This window comes from Salmo salar, chromosome ssa05 (assembly GCF_905237065.1).
Source record: "Salmo salar chromosome ssa05, Ssal_v3.1, whole genome shotgun sequence".
Taxonomy (NCBI): Eukaryota; Metazoa; Chordata; class Actinopteri; order Salmoniformes; family Salmonidae; genus Salmo; species Salmo salar.
Genome location: NC_059446.1, coordinates 41,770,302 through 41,794,447, shown reverse-complemented (window position 1 = coordinate 41,794,447; position 24,146 = coordinate 41,770,302). Strand labels below are relative to the sequence as shown.

Here is a 24,146-nt window from a genome sequence, read left to right as displayed (position 1 = left end):
TCACTGACCATTCCCCACATTGTTATGTTAGAAATATTGTTCCAGTATCCACTTTTAACCGTGTCAGAGTTTCAAATGGAAACTATCTGTGAAACAAAGGCATTCCTTTGTTGATACTAAAGGGTGAGAAAGAGCCCACCCTTCGCCTGTAGTTTACAACACGGTGTGAACTGTCAAACCGGCCAAGTCCCCTCCTCCCCCTTTCTGTGGGTGAGAGAAGGTCTGGTTATTGTCAATCATTGCCAAGCTGATCTGACCCATTGTGATCCTCACAGGACAGTCATGACAGTTTGTATCGACAGATGTAGCCTATTAAATATCATTATAGAATATCCTTAAAATGCATCCTCCAATTGCAACGTCTGCCTATGACTATACATATGTGACCTGTTTCAGGAAACTAGGCGTATGTGGCTGGTCACTACTTCACAGGAGAGCCGTTTTAACTTTTTATTTTCATCAAAATGCGTTTTCTTGGCAGAAATGCCTTCTTGAACATGTGAAAGTTAATGTGCCTGAATAACAAACGTGTATGCCATCTGTAAATACAAATAAAATGGCTAAATTACGAGCCTAGTTGGTTTAGCCACAGAAAAAAACAGCAACCTTCCCGCTAGCCATGATTGGCTGAGGTAATGAGTAAGCTGGACTTGCTGAGAGATGAGTTTGGATTGGTCTGCCAAATAGCACGCTTCTGTTTAGTCGAGCTGGTCAGTAAGTGTTGGTAATCCTGTCTAACGCAGCTTTTTAAAAATCAAATCAAACTTTATTTGTCACATGCGGCGAATACAACAGGTCGGGATGCTCTCGATGGTGCAGCTGTAGAACTTTTGGAGGATCTGGGGACCCATGCCAAATCTTTTCAGTCTCCTGAGGGGGAAAAGGTGTTGTCGTGCCCTGTTCACGACTGCATTGGTGTGTTTGGACCATGATAGTTCGTTGGTGATGTGGACACCAAGGAACTTGAAACTCTCAACCTGCTCCACTACAGCCGTGTCGATGTTAATGGGGGCCTGTTCGGCCCGCCTTTTCCTGTAGGCCACAATCAGCTCCTTTGTCTTGCTCACATTGAGGGAGAGGTTGTTGTCCTGGCACCACACTGCCAGGTCTCTGACCTCCTCCCTATAGGCTGTCTCATCGTTGTCGGTAATCAGGCCTACCACTGTCGTTTCTTGTTTGTTGTTATTGGTGTTAGCAGTACTATCTCCATCAACATTAGCTAAATATTCCAGGAATGTTTTTTTTAGAACAACTTCTATTGCTCCAACATTTTATTGCTGAAGTATGTTTAGGGAACGTTATTGGAACCATCATGTCATTGTAGGAATATTTCCTGCTTGTTGTTATGGGTGCTTTGAATAACATATCCATCAACATTAGCAGAACGTTCATGTAATATTTCCTCAGAACCACTTCTATTGCTCCCTAATTCTGTTGCGGCAATATGTTCTAAGAACATTACTGGTATATTGTGTTATTACATTATCTGGAAACCTAATGAGGACAAAGTTTTGAAAATGTTCTGTGGTGGTTATTACAGATGTTGTGCACAACATTTTGGTGAACATTAGGAGAATATTCCAAGGATATTTAATAAATACAAAAAATAAAATAAAAGTGTTTTGTTATCAAAAACATTTGTTTTTGGGTTTGTTAATCCTAATGTTATATAAAACCTAACTAACTTAATGGAGATCTTAGGTAATGTTCTGGTAATGTTCCCGGTTTCTGGAATGGTTCTTGCTGGGGTCAAAGAGTCAGACAGTAGGACAGAGAGAGAGAGAGAGAGAGAGAGAGAGAGAGTATTTTGCATGAAAAGGGCCTTTTCTTCTGAATGTGTCGTTCTCTCTCTCTCTCTCTCTCCCTCTCTTTCTCTTTCTCTCTCTCTTGCGCTCCACTTCTCCCCAGAGAAGAGATGGCTTTTAAGTTTAACCCACTGATAGCTCTTCAATTAATGTTAATGGCAGATGGAATTTTGCTGGCCATATAAATGTTTTATTGAGAGTACACACCATTCCATAGAGACAAGAGTGTATACGAAAAGGAAATGTGTTTAACCTCTAGCGTCCCACCTACGTAACAGCCACTGCCAGCCTGTGGCGCGATTTTCAAAACCTTAAAAATCCTATTACTTCAATTTCTCAAACATATGACTATTTTACAGCCATTTAAAGACACGACTCTCGTTAATCTAACCACACTGTCCGATTTCAAAAAGGCTTTACAACGAAAGCAAAACATTAGATTATGTCAGCAGAGTACCAAGCCAGAAATAATCAGACACCCATTTTTCAAGCCAGCATATAATGTCACCAAAACCCAGAAGACAGCTAAATGCAGCACTCACCTTTGATGATCTTCATCAGATGACAACCCTAGGACATTATGTTATACAATACATGCATGTTTTGTTCAATCAAGTTCATATTTATATCAAAAACCAGCTTTTTACATTAGCATGTGACGTTCAGAACTAGCATACCCCCCGCAAACTTCCGGGGAATTCGCTAACATTTTACTAAATTACTCACGATAAACGTTCACAAAAAGCATAACAATTATTTTAAGAATTATAGATACAGACCTCCTCTATGCACTCGATATGTCCGATTTTAAAATAGCTTTTTGGTGAAAACACATTTTGCAATATTCTAAGTACATAGCCCAGGCATCACGGGCTCGCTATTTAGTAAAGAAGTGTCGCGCGCATGGCGCAATTCGTGACAATAAAATTCTAAATATTCCATTACCGTACTTCGAAGCATGTCAACCGCTGTTTAAAATCAATTTTTACGACATTTTTCTCGTAGAAAAGCGATAATATTCCGACAGGGAATCTCCTTTTCGGCAAACAGAGGAAAAAATCCCAAAGGCGGGGGCGGTCGGGGTCACGAGCATAAGCCCAGTGTCCCTTGATCGGCCACTTGAGAAAGGCGATAATGTGTTTCAGCCTGGGGCTGGAATGACGACATTCTGTTTTTTCCCGGGCTCTGAGCGCCTATGGACGACGTGGGAAGTGTCACGTTAGAGCAGAGATCCTTAGTAAATGATAGAGATGGAAAAGAAGTTCAAGAAATGGTCAGACAGGCCACTTCCTGTAAAGGAATCTCAGGTTTTGACCTGCCATTTGAGTTCTGTTATACTCACAGACACCATTCAAACAGTTTTAGAAAATTTAGGGTGTTTTCTATCCATATGTAATAAGTATATGCATATTCTAGTTACTGGGTAGGAGTGGTAACCAGATTAAATCGGGTATGTTTTTTATCCAGCCGTGTCAATACTGCCCCCTAGCTGAATGGTGGATTTCATTATTTGAGAATGAATGATGTGACGTGTGACGGTTCCGTTTATTCATCATTTCATCCTTCAGTGAAGTTGAAGTAAGCTCTCCTGTATATTGCACAACTCTAGTGTGTGGATTATTACTTGCGTGCGTCAAGCTGCAAGCACCAGGGGAAGTTCCAGTAAGCCAGGACTGCAACCAGCCAGTTTAGACAATCATGAATCTTGCCAGAAAAGAGAAACAGACTCATTTTGGCCATTTCACAAATATTTATGAGTAAGAAAAATGCTACAGAAATGGCAGCTCTTTGGGCATCACTTAGTTATCGCATAAAACAATATTAGCTATGTCCTTTCCTTTAAAAAAGTTTAAAACATGGACTCACTTGAGTCTAAACGTCTCTCTCTCCTCTCATATTTCCAATCTGCCCCTCAAGCCTTAAATGTTCAAATTCTATTCTTCAATTAAACTGATTTAGAAACCGTAGTGTGTTTACATGCGCTGTAGCCGAGAGTAATTTTGTTTTTGATCCTAACTGACCTAAGACGGGGAATTTTTACTAGGATTAAATGTCAGGAATTGTGAAAAACGGAGTTTAAATGTGTTTGGCTAATGTGTATGTAAACTTGCGACTTCAACTGTATATATCAGATCAGCACAATAGAAAGGCTACATGAGCAATTATGTTTTACTAAGAGTGGTACGTTTAAAAAGGGCAAGAGAGCGCAGTGACCCTGAATGGACAATCTGTTTCTCGTTCATAGAAGAGAGTTTAAATAAAATGTTCATAGCTAGCGCTTTGGTCTCTACTCGTACAGCACAGATGTCTGCTTTTCATTTGCCTTCAGGTTAATTTCTCCACAACATTTACTAAACATAAATATAAACGCAACATGTAAAGTGTTGGTCCCATGTTTCATGAGCTGAAATAAAAGATCCCAGAAATGTTCCATACGTTTACACCTCTGTTAGTGAGCATTTATCCTTTGCCGAGATAATCTATCCACCTGACAGGTGTGACATATCAAGAAGCTGATTAAACAACATCATTACACATGTGCACCTTGTGCTGGGAACAATAAAAGGCCACTCTAAATGTGCAGTTATGTCACACAACACAATGCCACAGATGTCTCAAGTTTTGAGGGAGCGTGATATTGGCATGCTGACTGCAGGAATGTCCACCAGAGCTGTTGACAGAGAATTTAATGTTGATTTCTCTACCATAAGCCGCCTCCAATGTCATTTTAGAAAATTTGGCAGTACGTCCAACCGGCCTCACAACCGCAGACCATGTGTATGGTTTCATGTGGTTTGCTGATGTCAACGTTGTGAACAAGGTGGCGGTGGGGTTATGGTATGACCAGGCATAAGCTACGGACAACGAACACAATTGAATTTTATTGATGGCAATTTGAATGTACAAAAACATAGTGACGAGATCCTGAGGCCCATTGTGAGCCCCATTTTTTTTTAAGGTGTCTGTGACCAACAGATGCATATCTGTATTCCCAGTCATGTGAAATCCATAGATAAGAGCCTAATGAATTTATTTAAATTGACAGATTTCCTCGTATAAACTGTAACTCAGTAAACTCTTTGAAATGTTGTGTTTATATTTTTGTTCAGTATACATTTGTGTGGTGCCAGCAGAGCTTGGAATTTAGTTTTACACATCTTCCTATAATGCCTTTTTCCATCCAAGCTTAAGACATGAAGGAACATTTTAAATGAATGATGGATTGTTCAAACATTGACAACAGGCATTTAGGATGAAGGGGAGAAGTGAAGCATGTTTTGCTCCCTAATTTCACATGCAGATTTGTCACGCTTTTCATTTCTCCGTCATTAAACGCAGCCATCCGAAGAGTGAGGATTTTTTTATTTCATTTTTTACTGTTCATTCCTGTCTCTTAAATTAAACTTCAACCTTGACTACTTACTGCAGCAAACTTGATCACATGGATCACATGTAATTCAAGTTTAAGTGCCTGGTTTGTTGGTCCCATCTGTTTTCCATTGAGGCTCTGTTATATGTCCTAATAACTAGCTATTGGTTGCCAAAGTGAGCTCAATAAGCCAGGTGAACAGATGTAGAAGGCTGGCCTGCTGTCAACTATCCACACTGCTTCTGTGCCTCTGGCCCTCTGACACACAGGCCGGGTTTTGGCTAGGTGAGACAAAAAGCAGCACAGTGCACACATACAGCCAAGCTCCATCTAACCTAGACTCACAAACATTTTATTAATACAGTCATGCTGTTTCAGAGCCATATTGTACTCATTACTCAAGAGACACAGGCAGGCACATAAAAAGCATCCTAGTACAAAACTGAGGTAAGATGCTGCTTGGAACTCTGGGTAAACATTCTTTCAGATGTATCAGATTTGTGCATCGGATCGACCAATCAGGTGGGTCTGCTCATTTATTTATGTTGTGAAGAGTTGGTGGCTCCAGTTCAGTTCACCTGCAATGAAATATGAAATGACCTCACTGACACCCCTCTGAGTCATGAAAACAACCTCAGGGTGACAGAGTCAAATCAACAATGAGAGTGAGAGTAAATATAGTAGTGCCTTGAAGATTTGGCGGGCTGCAATGGGCTGCAGCGGGCAATGCTGTGGCACAGTGAGACAGAGAGACCTGTGTATTGTGATCCCTTACAGTAGGCCCCAGTTTTGCCAGGACAAAATCAGGGTGTGATGAACACATGCCAGGAATGTCAAACCAAGCCGAGGGGTGAGCGACTACAGCAATGGTGTTTGGCCAGAGCAGGATGAGAGAGAGAGACTGAATACTGCCCAGGGATGGAAGAACTGATTGACTGTGGGGAGCTCAGAAGACAGGGGACAGTAGTACAGACTGGTATCACTTATTTATTTTCTTTCCAAAACACTTGAGTGTGCTGTCTCTGACCAACTCTCTCGCTATCTCTCTCAGAATGATCTTCTTGACCCTAACCATTCAGGTTTCAAGACGGGTCACTCAACCGAGACTGCTCTTCTCTGTATCACAGATGCTCTCCGCACTGCCAAATCTATATCTCTATCCTCTGTTCTCATCCTCCCTAGATCTATCCGGGCTCCCGAGTGGCACAGCGGTCTAAGGCATTGCATCTCAGTGCTGTATCACAACCCGGCCGTGATCGGGAGTCCCATAGGGCGGCGCACAATTGGCCGAGCGTCGTCCGGGTTAGGGCAGGGTTTGGCTGGGGTAGGCCGTCATTTTAAAATAATAATTTGTTCTTAACTGACTTGTCTAGTTAAATAAAGGTTAAACAAAAATAAAAATCTGCTGCCTTCGACACTGTGAACCATCAGATCCTCCTCTCCACCCTCTCAGGGCTGGGTGTCTCAGACTCTGCACACTCTCGGATTGCATCCTACCTGGCAGGCCGTTCCTACCAGAAGAGGTAGGAGCGGCCTGCCATTCAAACTTTCCCACCAATTCGTTGTGAATGCTGTATCCTATTTTATATCCAGCACACAAAAGCAAGGTGCTTATTTCCTCATATATATATATATATACATACATACATACATACATACATACATACATACATACATACATACATACATACAGTGCCTTCGGAAAGTATTCAGACCCCTTGACTTTTGTTAGGTTACAGCCTTATTCTAAAATTGATTAAATACTTGTTTTCCCTCATCAGTCTACACACAATATCCCATAAAGACAAAGCAAAAACAGATTTTTATAATTTTTTTATAATTTATTTAAAAATAAAACTGAAATCTGACATTTACATAAGTATTCAGACCCTTTACTCAGTACTTTGTTGAAGAAAATTTGGTAGCGATTACAGCCTTGAATCTTCTTGGGTATGACGCTACAAGCTTGGCACACCTGTATTTTGTGGGAGTTTATCCCATTCTTCTCTGCAGTACCTCTCAAGCTCTGTCAGATTGGATGGAGAGCGTTGCTTCACAGCCATTTTCAGGTCTCTTCAGAGATGTTCGATCGAGTTCAAGTCCGGGCTCTGGCTGGGCCACCCAAGGACATTCAGAGACTTGTCCTGAAGCCACTCCTGCGTTGTCTTGGCTGTGTGCTTAGGGTCGTTGTCCTGTTGGAAGGTGAACCTTCGCCCAGTCTGAGGTCCTGAGTGCTCTAGAGCAGGTTTTCATCAATGATCTCTGTACTTTTCTCCTTCATCTTTGCCTCGATCCTGACTAGTCTCCCTGTCCCTGCAGCTGAAAAAAATGTATTAAATAAAACAATTTCCTCTGAAACACAATACCACATAATGACAATGCGAAAAGTTTTTTTATTTTTTATTATTTTGCTAAATTATTATATAAAAAAAGAAATACCTTATTTTCATAAATATTCAGACCTTTTGTTACGAGACTTGAAATTGAGCTCAGATGTATCCTGTTTCCATTGATCATCCTTGTAGTCCACCTGTGGTAAATTCAATTGATTGGACATGATTTGGAAAGGCACACACCTGTCTAGATAAGGTCCCACAGTTGACAGTGCATGTCAGATTAAAAACCAAGCTTTGATGTTGAAGGAATTGTCCGTAGAGCTCCGAGACAAGATTGCAGTGGTCTAAGGCACTGCATATCAGTGCTAGAGGCGTCACTGCAGACCATGGTTTGATTTCAGGCTGTATCACAACCGGCCGTGATTGGGAGCCCCATAAGGCGGCGCACAATTGGCCCAGCGTCATCCGGGTTAGGGTTTGCCCGGGGTTGGCCATCATTGAAAATAAGAATTTGTTCTTAAAACCTGTTAGGGCTAGGGGGCAGTATTGACACGGCTGGATAAAAAAACATACCCGATTTAATCTGGTTACCACTCCTACCCAGTAACTAGAATATGCATATGCTTATTACATATGGATAGAAAACACCCTACATTTTCTAAAACTGTTTGAATGGTGTCTGTGAGTATAACAGAACTCATTTGGCAGGCAAAACCCTGAGACATTTTCTGACAGGAAGTGGATACCTGATGTGTTGTATTACCTTTAAACCTATCCCATTGAAAAACACAGGGGCTGAGGAATATTTTGGCACTTCCTATTGCTTCCACTAGATGTCACCAGCCTTTACAAAGTGTTTTGAGTCTTCTGGAGGGAGATCTGACCGAACAAGAGCCATGGAACGATGATGGCCCATTAGACACCTGGCGCGCGAGTTCATGTTGGGTACCCTCGTTCTAATACGTTATAAAAGAGTATGCATTCGTCCACCTTGAATATTATTCATGTTCTGGTTAAAAAGGCCCTAATGATTTATGCTATACAACGTTTGACATGTTTGAACGAACGTAAATATATTTTTTCCCCTCGTTCATGACGAGAAGTCCGGCTGGCTTAGATCATGTGCTAACAAGACGGAGATTTTTGGACATAAATGATGAGCTTTTTTGAACAAAACTAGATTCGTTATGGACCTGTGATACCTGGAAGTAACATCTGATGAAGAGAATCAAAGGTAATGGATTATTTACATAGTATTTTCGATTTTAGATCTCCCCAACATGACGTCTAGTCTGTATCGCAACGCGTATTTTTCTGGGCGCAGTGCTCAGATTATTGCAAAGTGTGATTTCCCAGTAAGGTTATTTTTAAATCTGGCAAGTTGATTGCGTTCAAGAGATGTAAATCTATAATTCTTTAAATGACAATATAATATTTTACCAATGTTTTCTAATTTTAATTATTTAATTTGTGACGCTGACTTGACTGCCGGTTATTGGAGGGAAACGATTTCCTCAACATCAATGCCATAGTAAAACGCTGTTTTTGGATATAAATATGAACTTGATAGAACTAAAAATGCATGCATTGTCTAACATAATGTCCTAGGAGTGTCATCTGATGGAGATTGTAAAAGGTTAGTGCATCATTTTAGCTGGTTTTATGGTTTTGGTGACCCTGTCTTTGAATTGACAAAACATTACACACAACTCTTGTAAATGTACTGTCCTAACATACTCTAAATTTATGCTTTCGCCGTAAAACCTTTTTGAAATCGTAAAACGTGGTTAGATTAAGGAGATGTTTATCTTTCAAAGGGTGTAAAATAGTTGTATGTTTGAAAAATTTGAATTTTGACATTTATTTGGATTCAAATTTGCCGCTCTTGAAATGCACCTGCTGTTGATGGAGTGCACCACGGGTGGGACGCTAGCGTCCCACCTAGCCCATAGAGGTTGTTCTTAACTGACTTAAATAAAGGTTCAATAAAATAAAGATTGATGGGTCCTTTTAGGGGTGTGTGTGAGTTCTCTATTTCTCTCTAAAGTAGCCTGTCTGGAGTCTATTTAATAAGAGAGGAGGGACAAATAATATAACTGAAATGAGCATAACAGAATTATAAAAAGTCCTGTTGATCAGCATAAATTATGTGCGAATGACGACAGGTGCAAGTTTTGCATTTATTTCCTTATTAATGGGACACAACTGAAGCAAACGTAGCTCGATTGATTCTTGTAGTCTAATATTTTCCATATCATTATGGAGTCCTCTCTAGCCACGTTGAACAACATGATCTTGCATTGACACTGCCTTCTCTCAAGCGAATGACCGCAGCAGGTCGTAACGGTATTGTTTGTTGTCATTCTTAAAATTCTAATCTTGTGTGCTGCCTATGTTCCATTACGTTGTCATGTTCCCAACTACCAATCAGCAACTATGCCGTAAATCCGTCTCTTTGGCAAATGACATGAGTGGCAAGGAGTGGAAAGTTAGCTAAAGAGACTGGTACCCAGACCAGCTAGTCAGAGAGGGAGAGGTTTACCACTCTAGAGCCTACATCAAAGTCTACGTGACAAGCTGCTCATCCATAGGCCTACCGACTGGGCGCCCACCCCCGTGACCCGGTTGGGGATTCATGTGATGATTGAGCTAATCCCCATCCAGTGGGGAAAATATTACACAGTGAAACATATGCAAGGAATGATCAATCTCTGTGTTTTTTATTTAGTGAAATAGGAATTCATTAAACTGTCTAAATGTCAACGATCAGTTAAAAATCAATCATAAAGCAATCACATCTGAGAGCTTTGACATGTGGTCATGTTGTAACCTGAAGTCCATTAAAGAGCAAAAGGAAGTCCAAATGTGAGGTCTCTGGGACATCAGGTAGGGTTAACCTCTCAATCTCTACAGACAGAGGGTTCAGCAAGGCCAAGTAGCAATTTGTGGCTGAAGACATTTCAGGGATTTTAGAAACCAAGTTCTTGTTGCAAATAATTGAATGATCATAGCACTTTCCCAGCAGAGAGGTAGAGAGCTTTGATGTCTAAAATGTCAGAGATAAAGCAAAACTCTCAGGTACAGTATGCTATTAACATGATAAAAATACTTTAGATAGCATCATCAAACCTTTAGGGATCACAAATATACCTTTTATCTGTCTTTATCACAAGGATAATGTATTTTTCCACAAAGTGTCATTTCACATGAAAGATACACTTGTTGAACAGCATTTTGTCTAATGAAAGAAAAGCTTGAGCTGAATGTAATCATACAGTATATACAGTGCGTTCGGAAAGTATTCAGACCCCATCCCTTTTCCAACAGCATCCTTGAGATGTTTCTACAACTTGATTGGAGTCCACCTGTGGTAAATGCAATTGATTGGACATGATTTGGAAAGGCACACACCTGTCTTTATAAGGTCCCACAGTTGACAGTGTATGTCAGAGCAAAAACCAAACCACAAGGTCGAAGGAATTGTCCGTAGAACTCCAAGACAGGATTGTGTCGAGGCACAGATCTGGGGAAGGGTACTAAAACATTTCTGTAGCATTGAAGGTCCCGAAGAACACAGTGGCCTCCATCATTCTTAAATGGAAGAAGTTTGGAACCACCATGACTCTTCCTAGAGCTGGCATCCCGGCCAAACTGAGCAATCGGAGGAGAATGGCCTTGGTCACGGAGGTGATCAAGAACCCGATGGTCACTCTGACAGAGCTCAAGAGTTTCTCTGTGAAGATGGGAGAACCTACCAGAAGGACAACCATCTCTGCAGCACTCCACCAATCAGGCCTTAATGGTAGAGTGGCCAGACAGAAGCCACTACTCCGTAAAAGGCACAACAGGCCGCTTTCAGTTTGCCAAAAGGCACGTAAAGACTCTCAGACCATGAGAAACAAGATTCTCTGGTCTGATGGAACCAAGATTGAACTCTTTGGCCTGAATGCCAAGCGTCACGTCTGGAGGAAACCTGGCACTATACCTACGTTTAAATGTGGTGGTGGCAGCATCATGCTGTGGGGATGTTTTTCAGTGGCAAGGACTAGGAGACTAGTCAGGATCGAGGGAAAGATGAACAGTATTAAAATACAGAGACATCCTTGATGAAAACCTGCTCCAGAGCGCTCAGGACCTCAGACTGGGGCGAAGGTTCACCTTCCAACAGGACAACGACCCGAAGCACACAGCCAAGACAACGCAGGAGTGGCTTCCGGACAATTTTCTGATTGTCCTTGATTGGCCCAGCCAGAACCCGGACCCAATCGAACATCTCTGGAGAGACCTGAAAATACAGGGTCTGAATACTTATGTAAATGTGATATTTCAGTTTTTTTTTATACATTTGCTAAAATTGTTTTGTCATTATGGGGTATTTTGTGTAGATTGATGAGAAAAAACAACAATTTAATCAATTTTAGAAAAAGTCAAGGGGTCTGAATACTTTCTAAATGCACTGTACCCCATTTCTTATAATAGTGTTTCCTCTCATTCTCCAGGTACTATGCCATCTGCTGCCAGCCACTGGTCTACAGGAATAAGATGACACCACTGAGAGTGGCTCTTATGTTAGGAGGATGCTGGGTAATCCCCACCTTTATATCCTTCCTACCCATAATGCTAGGATGGAACAGTATCGGAATAGACCATTTGGTGAGTAATAACTAATTTGTCTGTGTCAATGTGCATATACACTGCAGATATTTGATAAGTGGAACAGGATCAAATTGAACTTTATATGAAACCACATTAAGTGTTTTTTTTTTTTATGTGCTACCTACATGTATATCCTAACTAATTCCATAGGATGTCAATGAGACAAAGAAACACCTCCACACAACCAAAAGGGTTCTAGTGTATATCTGGTCAACGTGCTGTAGGATATGTGTAAGCTGTTTCAGGCTATCACCTTTTCAGACTTGGTTAGTCTGTGTCTAGGATAGGATACTGAGTACGTAATAAGCATGTCGTCCAATCTGAACGCATATGTCGTCCAATCTCCCACTACTGCTCATAATAAAACAATGGTTGTAAGTGAAAGCTCAATGAAAGGCATTGGCTGAATGATACTGTGTGGTAGTAATGCTAAAATGAAACAGCAGGGAGTCTGGATTGAAATGTCAGACCCAGTTCTACTATATACCAACCCAAAACAAATGGACCGGGGGAAAGACCGATGTAATGAAAAGCATGGGTAGAGAGTCGTTAACTTATTCTAGTAACGAATAGTCATGAGCTTATGTTTCTTTAGATTTGTTTAAACGGAGGACATGTACAGTGGCAAGAAAAAGTATGTGAGCCCTTTGGCATTACCTGGATTTCTGCATAAATTGGTCATCAAATTTGATCTGATCTTGTTCTAAGTCACAACAATAGATGAACATAGTGCGCTTAAAATAATGACACACAAAGTATTGTATTTTTCTTGTCTATATTGAATACATCATTTAAACATTCACAGTGTAGGTTGGGAAAAGTATGTGAACCACTAGGCTAATGACTTCTCCAAAAGCTAATTGGAGTCAGGAGTCAGCTAACCTGGAGACCAATCAATGAGACGAGATTTGAGATGTTGGTTAGAGCTGCCTTGCCCTATGAAAAACACTCACAAAATTTGAGTTTGCTATTCACAAGAAGCATTGCCTGATGTGAACCATGTCCCGAACAAAAGAGATCTCAGAAGACCTAAGATTAAGAATTGTTGACTTGCATAAAGCTGGAAAGGGTTACAAAACTCTCTCTAAATGCCTTGATGTTCATTAGTCCACAGTAAGACAAATTGTGTATAAATGGAGAAACTTCAGCACTGTTGCTACTCTCCCTAGGAGTGGCCGTCCTGCAAAGATGACTGCAAGAGCAAAGCGCAGAATGCTCAATGAGATTAATAAGAATCCTAAAGTGTCAGCTAAAGACTTACAGAAATCTCTGGAACATGCTAACATCTCTGTTGACGAGTCTACGATGCGTAAAACACTAAACAAGAATGGTGTTCATGGGAGGACACCACGGAAAAAGCCACTGCTGTCCCAAAGAAGTTTGCAAAAGTGCACCTGGATGTTCCACGCGCTACTGGCAAAATGTTCTGTGGACAGATGAAACTACAGTTGAGTTGTTTGGAAGGAACACACAACACTATGTGTGGAGAAAAAAAGACACAGCACATCAACATAAAAACCTCATCCCAACTGTAAAGTATGGTGGAGGGAGCATCATGGTTTGGGGCTGCTTTGCTGCCTCAGAACCTGGACAGCTTGCTATCATCGACGGAAAAATGAACTCCCAAGTTTATCAAACATTTTGCAGGAGAATATAGGCTATCTGTCCCCCAATTGAAGCTCAACAGAAGTTAGGTGATGCAGCAGGACAATGACCCAAAACACAGAAGTAAATCAACAACAGAATGGCTTCAAAAGAAGAAAATACGCCTTCTGGAGTGGCCCAGACAGAGTCCTGACCTCAACCCGATTGAGATGCTGTGGCATGACCTCAAGAGAGCAGTTCACACCAGACATCCCAAGAATATTGCTGAACTGAAACTGTTTGATAAAGAGGAATGGTCCAAAATTCCTCCTGACCATGATGCAGGTCTGATCCGCAACTACAGAAAATGTTTGGTTGAGGTTATTGCTGCCAAAGGAGGGTCAACCAATTATTAAATCCAAGGGTTCACATACTTTTTCCACCCTGCACTGTGAATATTTACACGGTGTGTTCAATAAAGACATGAAAACGTATAATTGTTTGTGTGTTATTAGTTTAAGCAAACTGTGTTTGTCTATTGTTGTGACCTAGATGAAGATCAGATTAAATTTATGACGAAATTATGCAGAAATCCAGGTATTTCCAAAGGGTTCACATACTATTTCTTGCCACTGTATCTCTCATTCTAATAATACTTTTCAGGCATGAACTCTGATTTAAGACCAGGCACCACAGGCTAATAGGGATTTTTTTTCTTTCTTTACTCTCATCAGACTGAAACTTTACCAGTTGAAAGTATACATACATACAATATATTATTGTATTACAAGTTTTATTTATTTTAAAATATAAAAATGCAAATGAGTCAAGCCAACCTTAAATATGCGCTAATTTGCATATTATGAGAATCTGTTTTTCAACACATTGCTTCAAGGCAAACTGTTTTTTGTTTTATTGTGATAAGACACTCAATGGTCAGACTTTTATAGATCAGTTTATCAAAATATTGTAATTTCATGGAATTATTTAAAAAACACTTCACATGTATGATGGATGCATATTTTGCATATATTTACACATAAAATGACACTTAAAATCAAAACGTGACAAGATATATAAAAAATACTCTGTAAAAGTCTGCCTATAAGGCCTAAGAACCTGTGTGTGGAATAATGGGAATGTACGTCCTTTGAAGACAGACAAAAATGAATTGGCGCCCCGGGAACATGTCATTTTGAGCAAATCAAAGTTTATTTGTCACGTGCGCTGAGTACAACAGGTGTAGACCTTACAGTGAAATGCTTACTTACAGGCTCTAACCAACAGTGCAAAAAAGGTATTAGGTGAACAATAGGTAAGTAAAGAAAAAAAAAAACAACAGTAAAAAGACAGTGAAAAATAACAGTAGCAAGGCTATATACAGTAGCGAGGCTATAACAGTAGCGAGGCTATAACAGTAGCGAGGCTATATACAGGCACCGGTTAGTCAGGCTGATTGAGGTAGTATATAAAGGTAGATATGGTTAAAGTGACTATGCATATATGGTGGTGGGTGGCGGGACACAATGCAGATAGCCCGGTTAGCCAATGTGCGGAGGCACTGGTTGGTCAGGCCAATTGAGGTAGTATGTACATGAATGTATAGTCAAAGTGACTATGCATATATGATAAACAGAGAGTAGCAGCAGTGTAAAAGAGGGGTTGGGGGGGGGGCACACAATGCAAATAGTTCGGGTAGCCATTTGATTACCTGTTCAGGAGTCTTATGGCTTGGGGGTAAAAACTGTTGAGAAGCCTTTTTGTCCTAGACTTGGCACTCCGGTACCGCTTGCCATGCGGTAGTAGAGAGAACAGTCTATGACTGGGGTGGCTGGGGTCTTTGACAATTTGTAGGGCCTTCCTCTGACACCGCCTGGTATTGAGGTCCTGGATGGCAGGCAGCTTAGCCCCAGTGATGTAGTGGGCCGTACGCACTACCCTCTGTAGTGCCTTGCGGTCGGAGGCCGAGCAGTTGCTGTACCAGGCAGTGATGCAACCAGTCAGGATGCTCTCGTTGTCGCAGCTATAGAACCTTTTGAGGATCTGAGGACCCATGCCAAATCTTTTTAGTTTCCTGGGGGGGAATAGACTTTGTCGTGCCCTCTTCATGACCGATTGCCTATAAAGATAGGTTAATGCAATTAAAATGTACTTTCCATAAACATGACCATTTACGTCACATTAATTAAACTCTTATTCATATATCACTTCTAAACTGACAAATAAACATCAAACATACCTTTTACATTAGCATGTTTAATACATTTGTTTCAAGCAATAAAGAATATGCTTTGAATACTGGCCTGTTGAGCAAATATGCATTTTTGGGCAAATTCTCATATCACTTTGCTCAATTTGTCACATACAATGATTTTGTATGGCTGTTGAAATGTGCAGAACATTAATCAGCTATGCCTGCCCCATATGTAAGGCCCTCTTTGAGTTATTGCTGTTGACGCTTTACTTTCTTGACTATGTCATGTGACCTGCGCCTACGCTTGGCACGCGCCATTGAAGCAGCATCAGCTCTCACAACTCCTCTCTGATTGCTCCAGTTTCACCAAAGTGCTGACAAGCCACAATTTCTTCATCACATTTGGTATAGCAGTGACTCCCTCATTGAACGTGGCTACTGCAATACTGGCTGCTCCGTCAATGCGGCTTTTGCCCAACACAGTTTTGGGGCATCGCGACCATATTACAGAGTTCAGCCATTCATTTGCATTCTGGGTTCCTCCGTGCTACATTCTTTTGAGGACGTTATCATTTGACATCCTGTGATACACAGGTACCATTTTCTGTGCAACCTCTCTATTAAAAAATGTATGGCCTCCAAGGTTTTTGTGACAGGGTGGAGCTTCACCATTTTCTATGGCTCGCTGGTACCAACACCAATGCACACACCTATCCCGTAGTTGGAAGTGAATCCTCTCCTGTGCCATCCTCCTTCAGCAATTCTGCTCTGTCTGGGTCTATATCTGTGTATATTGCTCTTCTAATAATATTTGCAGCACTCTCTATTGACTGTAGCCCCTCTCTGAATCTCTGCAACTAAAATGGGGGGGGGGCACTTATTATGTCTGTCGACATTACAGACATAACTGCAGGGCTAAATATCAGCATGTTGCCCTATGTAAATATTAGCATATCAGCATATATTTCCTTTATGTAAAGGCTACAGCCCTATGACACTGTAGGCCTATGTGACAGTCTCATTGTATGGTTGTTCTCATATCACTCTGTTTTGTTAAAACCTGTTAGGGACAGACGTTCCGCTAGCGGAACGCCTCACCAATATCCAATGGTATAGAGTGGCGCGAATTACAAATACCTAAAAAATGCAAAACCTTCAATTTTTCAAACATATGACTATTTTACACCATTTTAAAGACAAGACTCTCCTTTATCTAACCACACTGTCCGATTTCAAAATGGCTTTACAACGAAAGCAAAACATTAGATTATGTCAGGAGAGTACCCAGCCAGAAATAATCACACACCCATTTTTCAAGCTAGCATATATGTCACAAAAACCAAAACCACAGCTAAATGCAGCACTAACCTTTGATGATCTTCATCAGATGACACTCCTAGGACATTATGTTATACAATACATGCATGTTTTGTTCAATCAAGTTCATATTTATATCAAAAACCAGCTTTTTAAATTAGCATGTTTTGTTCAGAACTAGCATACCCAACGAAAACTTCTGGTGAATTTACTAAATTACTCACGATAAACGTTGACAAAAAACATAACAATTATTTTAAGAATTATAGATACAGAACTCCTTTATGCAATCGCGGTGTCCGATTTTAAAATAGCTTTACGGGGAAAGCACATTTTGCAATATTCTGAGTAGATAGCCCGGCCATCATGGCTAGCTATTTTGACACCCACCAAGTTTGGCACTCACCAAACTCAGATTTACTATAAGAAAAATTGGATTACCTTTGCTGTTCTTCATCAGAATGCACTCCCAGGACTTCTACTTCAACAACCAATGTTGTTTTGGTTCCAAATAATCCATAGTTATATCCAAATAGCTCCGTTTTGTTCGTGCGTTCAAGTCACTATCCGAAGGATGACACGCCGGCGCGTTTCGTGACAAAAACTACCATTACCGTACTTCGAAGCATGTCAAACGCTGTTTAAAATCAATTTTTATGCGATAATATTCCAACCGGGATACATTGTATCCGTTCAAACACTGAAAGTAAAACATGGAGTCGTCACATGCACGCGCGCACCAGTGCCATTGTTCTCAGAAGTACCACTCTCCAAAACCCCTGCTGTTTTTCGCCCAGAGACTGCAGAGATCTCATTCAACGTTCTGGCGCCTTCTGAGAGCCAATGAAAGCCTTAGAAATTGTCACGTTACAGCAGAGATCCTGTATTTTCGATAAAGAGGCTATAGAAGGACAAGAAATGGTCAGACAGGGCACTTCCCATATAGAATCTTCTCAGGTTTTGGCCTGCCATATGAGTTCTGTTATATTCACAGACACCATTCAAACAGTTTTAGAAACTTTAGGGTGTTTTCTATCCAAATCTACTAATTATATGCATATTCTAGTTTCTGGGCAGGAGTAATAACCAGATTAAATTGGGTACGTTTTTTATCTGGCCGTGAAAATACTGCCCCCTATCCCTAACAGGTTAACTTTGAATACATTTGCTGGAGCAAGGAAATAAATATTATTTATACACAGCAAGTCACTGACAATAATGGGCTACTCTCCCTTTTTATTTACCTGTCATTCTCCTGTCATGTCTCTGATATGAGCTGAGAAGAAAGGAAGGAATCACTAGGACTTTGCTTATTTTCTTTAGAGCTGCATAACCAAGTCCAAGTTCATAGGCTAGAGAAGAACCATCCTCACATTCATATCAAATGCCACCTTCCCCTTGGAGCACTCCTGCAGCCTGGAGGAAGTGTAAACACTCCTAAATGCATCACGATCACCTTCAGTCTGCGCATTCTATCATGACATAATTACAGAATCACTAGTCTATGGTGATTGTCAGTCCAGTGTTTAGACACTTAGGGCAAATCAAATCATGTACAAGTTGGTTTATTTGAGACGTATAAAAGCCACTGTTGGCTGGCTGCTGTCTGGTTGATCGCTGCTAGTTGTCATCTTCATCACAACTAATTTGCGTCTCAACGCGCTGCTGCGGGCTACCTCCTTTTCCTCCACTACCTGTACTGCCACTGCCTCGATCGGCGGATCAGGCAAATGATTTCTTTCATTCAATGCTTTTCTCGCATTGACTAACTGAGATCATCTATTTTTATTCACATACTGTATGTATATTCTTCGAGATAATTTTGTCTCTCTTTACGTTGATACTTCGCGGGAGATATTTTCAAACAAGGAAATGCTGCGCGGCACATGAGGCATTTTAACCAATCAGGTTGCCGGAAAGGGCCTGTAAATGCCAGTAACAAATCGGATGTCAGGAAATTACTAATCTTTCAGCCCAACATCTACAAAGAATATAAACGTGTATGGAGTATATGCTCTGGAAAACAAGCTTTTGAATGATATATGATTCAACATGGAGTTGTAAAAATAGCAGTTGAAGTTATACATGAAACATGCTATCAAGAACGACATTTATGGTAGGTGTAGTTGACGGAGTTGGGATAAAATGATACAAATAAAATATTTATATACATTATTGCCGATTTATTTGTACATTTTATGAAAGTATGGAAGTTATAGTTGCAAAATATCACAAAATCTGAAAATTGACAGATGGAAGCAACGTCACAATTTTTGCCTGTGGTGCCTGGCTTTAAGATTATCTCAACATTGTGTTTACTAATCATTTTATTTGGTCCATTGTTGAGTATGTGTACAGTACCAGTCAAAAGTTTGGACACACCTACTCATTGATGTTGGGCGATTTAGGCCTGGCTCGCAGTCGGTGTTCCAATTCATCCCAAAGGCGTTCGATGAGGTTGAGTTTAGGGCTCTGTGCAGACCACTCAAGTTATTCTACACCGATCTCGACAAACCATTTCTGAGTGGACCTTGTTTTGTGCACGGAGAATTGTCATGCTGAAACAGGAAAGGGCCTTCCCCAAGCTGGTGCCACAAAGTTGGAAGCACAGCATTGTTTAGAATGTCATTGTATGCTGTAGCGTTAAGATTTCCCTTCACTGGAACTAAGGGGACGAGCCCAAACCAAAAACTGCCCCAGACCATTATTCCTCCTCCAACAAACTTTACAGTTGGCACTGTTCATTGAGGCAGGTAGCATTCTCCTGGCATCCGCCAAACCCAGATTTGTCCGTCGGACTGCCAGATGGTGAAGCGTGATTCATCACTGCAGAGAATGTGTTTCCACTGCTCCAGAGTCCAATGGCGGCGAGCCTTACACCTCTCCAGCCGACACTTTGCATTGCGCATGGTGATCTTAGGCTTGTTTGTGGCTACTCGGCCATGGACACCCATTTCATGAAGCTCCCGATGAACAGTTCTTGTGCAGATGTTGCTTCTAGGCAGTTTGTAACTCAGTAGTGAATGTTGCAACTGAGGGCTGACGATTTTTACACGGTATGCGGTTCAGCACTCAGTGGTCCATTCTGTGAGCTTCTGTGGCCTACCACTTCATGACTGTGCTGTTGTTGCTCCTAGACGTTTCCACTTCACAATAACAGCACTTACAATTGTCCATGGTAGCTCTAGCAGGACAGAAATTTGACGAACTGACAGAAATTTGACATCCTATGATGGTGTCACGTTGAAAGTCCTTGAGCTCTTCAGTACTGGCCATTCTACTGCCAATGTTTGTCTATGGAGATTGCATTGCTGTGTGCTGGATGTATACACCTGTCAGCAACGGGTGGAGCTGAAATAGCCAAATCCACAAATTTAAAGTGGTGTCCACATACTTTTGGCCATATAGACCACCTGGAACAGCACCATTCTCTACCTCATGGGTGTATTCAATCCAGTTAGCTCATGGGCGTAGAAATCAGAATGAATAGAACAGGCTTACAAACCTCTAACCCTGGCATTTTGACTGGTCAACTCATGGGTAGATTTTATTTTATTTATCACATGTTTCGTTAACAACAGGTGGAGACTAACAGTGAAATTCTTACTTAAGGGCCCTTCCCAACAATTCAGAGAGAGAGAAAATAGAGGATAGATAACATAGAAGTAATAGATATTATAAAAGTAACACAATAATACAATTAATAATAAATACACAATGAATAATGATAACTTGCCTATATAGATATGTACATATAGGTAGATATGTATGTATAACTAGGAATAATGTGTAATAAACAGTAACAGCAGCGTATTTGATGAGTGAAAAAGTTGGTGCAAAAATGGTTAATGCAGATAGTCTGTGTAGTTATTTTGTTTACTATATAGCATTCTTATGGCTTGGGGGTAGAAGCTGTTCAGGGTCCTGTGGGTTCCAGACATGGCACATCTGTACCGCTTGCCGTGCATGATGCAATCATTTCCATGGTAATCTAGAATGTTCATTCAGATGTTGCTAACTGATGTGGCTCATGCAATGGAATGTCTTTTTTGTAATGTCAGTTGAGTTGATTCACCAAATCACAGCACAGATTGATGGGTACACTTCCTGCTTTTACTTTATGCTTTTACTTACTGTTTTGCGCCTATGGGTACACTCGCAATGGCCAGTAGTCCACCCATTATGCCATCATTGTCTTGAATGGCAACCACCGCTCTATTCAATGAGGGGATTTGGTTAATCTGGCCCGGGCGCCTGGGTAGGTCACGCCTCCCAGGCGTGAGCCAGCACATGGAGTAACGAGTAGGATTCTGTGGGAAGATCTTCTCACATCCTCTCCTCGTCTCTTTTTCTAAACACATTGGATGAGAAAGCCAAAGGTCTGGCTTTCTCATCCAGTGTGTTTTGAGAAGGCGAGAGGACGCAAAGAGTATGCAATTGGGATCTTCCCTGTGTTTTACATAAACCCACACTCCTCAACTTCCTGGGATCCAATGTAGCTGCTGTTGGGGTAAGAGTAGTTAGATGTAACTGTTGCCACCACAATGGCTGGGAGTACCCGTCGTTGACCTCAACCTAGATGTTCTCCCCTCAGCATCCACTCCAGGGTGATCCGATAAGACAGCAGTCTGTATTGAAAATGAAAATAAATACATACAAATGTTATATACAACATTCAGGAAAATAAATAGGCCGAGGCCTATGAAACATAAATGTAACAGGCTCAGGGATCATTAAGCATATTCCAGAGTGACTAACAGTAGCAGTTAGGATTAAGTGCCTTGATCCTGGGCGCATATACCGATTTTTCACCTTGTCGGCTCGGGGATTCGAATCATCAACGTTTTGGTTACTGGCCCAAAACTTTAACCGAAAGGGCTACCTTCCGCAATACTATTGACTCGATGGCTCTCTTGGTCTTGTATACTTGAAGACTGCATAGCCAACTCATTGTTCAAACGGTGTTAGTGGTCAGGTGAGGCTGTTTTTCTTCCTCTTGTGTGTGGGTTTCCAGGCTAATTAGGATATTATTGGTATGAAATATAGACTGGCAGCTGCAAGCAACATGTTCTTCTCTACTACCACTATTGACTTTATACTTCTTACAGCGTTTGGTAATATAAATGATCGTTTATGTAGACCCAGATTGGGAAGTGCGCGTCCCATACATTCTATTTCTATAGCGCACATCCACTCGTTCTAGACACTGTTTACCTAGCCAGCGTGTCATCAATGTCAGACAAACTTGAAGGGGACTACAGTAGCCAGTTACATTATGGGGTGTAGGCAGGATACATGAAAATACAGTTGGAAAGGTGTCATTCGGTAGGCTATTTATTTTCATCTTAGAGAGTAATATAAATATCCTGTAAGTAATATTAGCCAAAACATTTACTCTTCAGAGAGCTTCCCATTTGGACCGTCAGGTGTGGCACGTTGTTTCCTGTTGATCCTGGGCATTCTGAAGAAATTCTTCAACACACTATTGATGACAGACAAGAAATCGGAGTGTTTAGTTACGTATGCGCCATCTTCTGCTGCATCGTCAGTCTGATGTTCTACCTCCTCCGTTCTCGGAATAAGATGGTCCCATTCTGGACTGCCGAGACATTCACTGTCTGTTGGTAAAGGTACAGTAGGTATCTCCCTCAACTGCCACATCAGTCACCATGCATTCTGGGAAGAGCCTGTGTTTCCTGAACATTTGTTCGCTCCTGTCCCTCTCTAGCTCTTTTCTCTTGGTCAGCCCGCAAATGGAACAACTCAGCCTCCGTATACTCTGGCTCAAACCAAAAAAATTGTGCCAAGAAAGTCATTACAAGGACTATTGCGGTCAAGGGAGGCCAGAGCAGTGCGTTTGGGAGGTATTTATGATGGACTTTGACGTTGTATGGGGTTTCTATCGGTAAGGCGTGAGAAGAATCAGCTTATTACCTACATCTAAATAATCAAACAATGGACCTAAAAACTGTCTGTGGTACTGACAAATGACTAGGCAAGTGTTATAAAGGGCCCACAAGTATTTTTAGGTGAACTTGCCTTTTAAGTGACTTTGAACTGCGTGTGGTAGTAGGTGCCAGGAGCACTGGTTTGAGTGTGTCAAGAACTGCAATGGTGCATTTTTTTTTTTTACGCTCAACAGTTTTCTGTGTGTCTCAAGAATGGTCCACCACCCAAAGGACATCCAAACAACTTGACAAAACTGTGGGAAGCATTAGCGTCAAGATGGGCCAGCATCCCTGTGAAAACGCTTTCGACACCTTGTAGAGTCCACGCCCCGATGAATTGAGGCTTTTCTGAGGGCAAAAGGGGATGCAACACAATATTAGGAAGGTGTTCTTAATGTTTTCTACACTGAGTGTATATAGGTCTACACATTGCAAGTGACCACAACTATATACCTAGAAATGAGACTCAGCAAATCAGTAGGTCAAGCAGAAACACATCTCCAGGCTCAGTCGTTAGGATCTCCGCCAAAGCTTCATCCAACAAGAGGGCCCAGTTGATATACTAATGCATGTATAAACAAATAAACAACAAGCTGTGAAAGAAGTTGAGGACATGAGGCAAATGGCCAGATCTTCTTAGAAGTCCCCTCAGAGAAGCTAATTCGTGGTTTGATATCAAATGTATATATATTTCTTGCTTTTATATATTCAGGGGAGCCTTATTCACAATGGTGCCCTGAGTACCAACATTTAGGGAGAGGCGAGATCTATTTCTAAAAAAGGAAGCCCACTTTAAATCTTCTCTTTTTAACTAGCTCATATGTATGTTTTTTTAAACATGAAATCTTTGTCAATCCAAATGCCCAGGAACCCGATTTGATGGGAGAACCACCCGATGAATAAATATGTAGTCCATTTGAAACATTTTTGCAAGAA

General features: G+C 41.1%; 1 protein-coding gene across 1 annotated transcript in view; it reads left to right on the top strand.

Annotated features, from left to right (window-relative positions):
* Window positions 1-24,146, top strand: part of LOC106604930 (5-hydroxytryptamine receptor 4) — a 166,155-nt gene that overhangs the window by 89,573 nt on the left and 52,436 nt on the right. Inside the window, exon 5 of the mRNA XM_014200070.2 lies at window positions 12,011-12,164. Coding sequence (XP_014055545.1) covers window positions 12,011-12,164 — 154 coding nt within the window. The remainder of the gene's footprint in view (window positions 1-12,010; window positions 12,165-24,146) is intronic.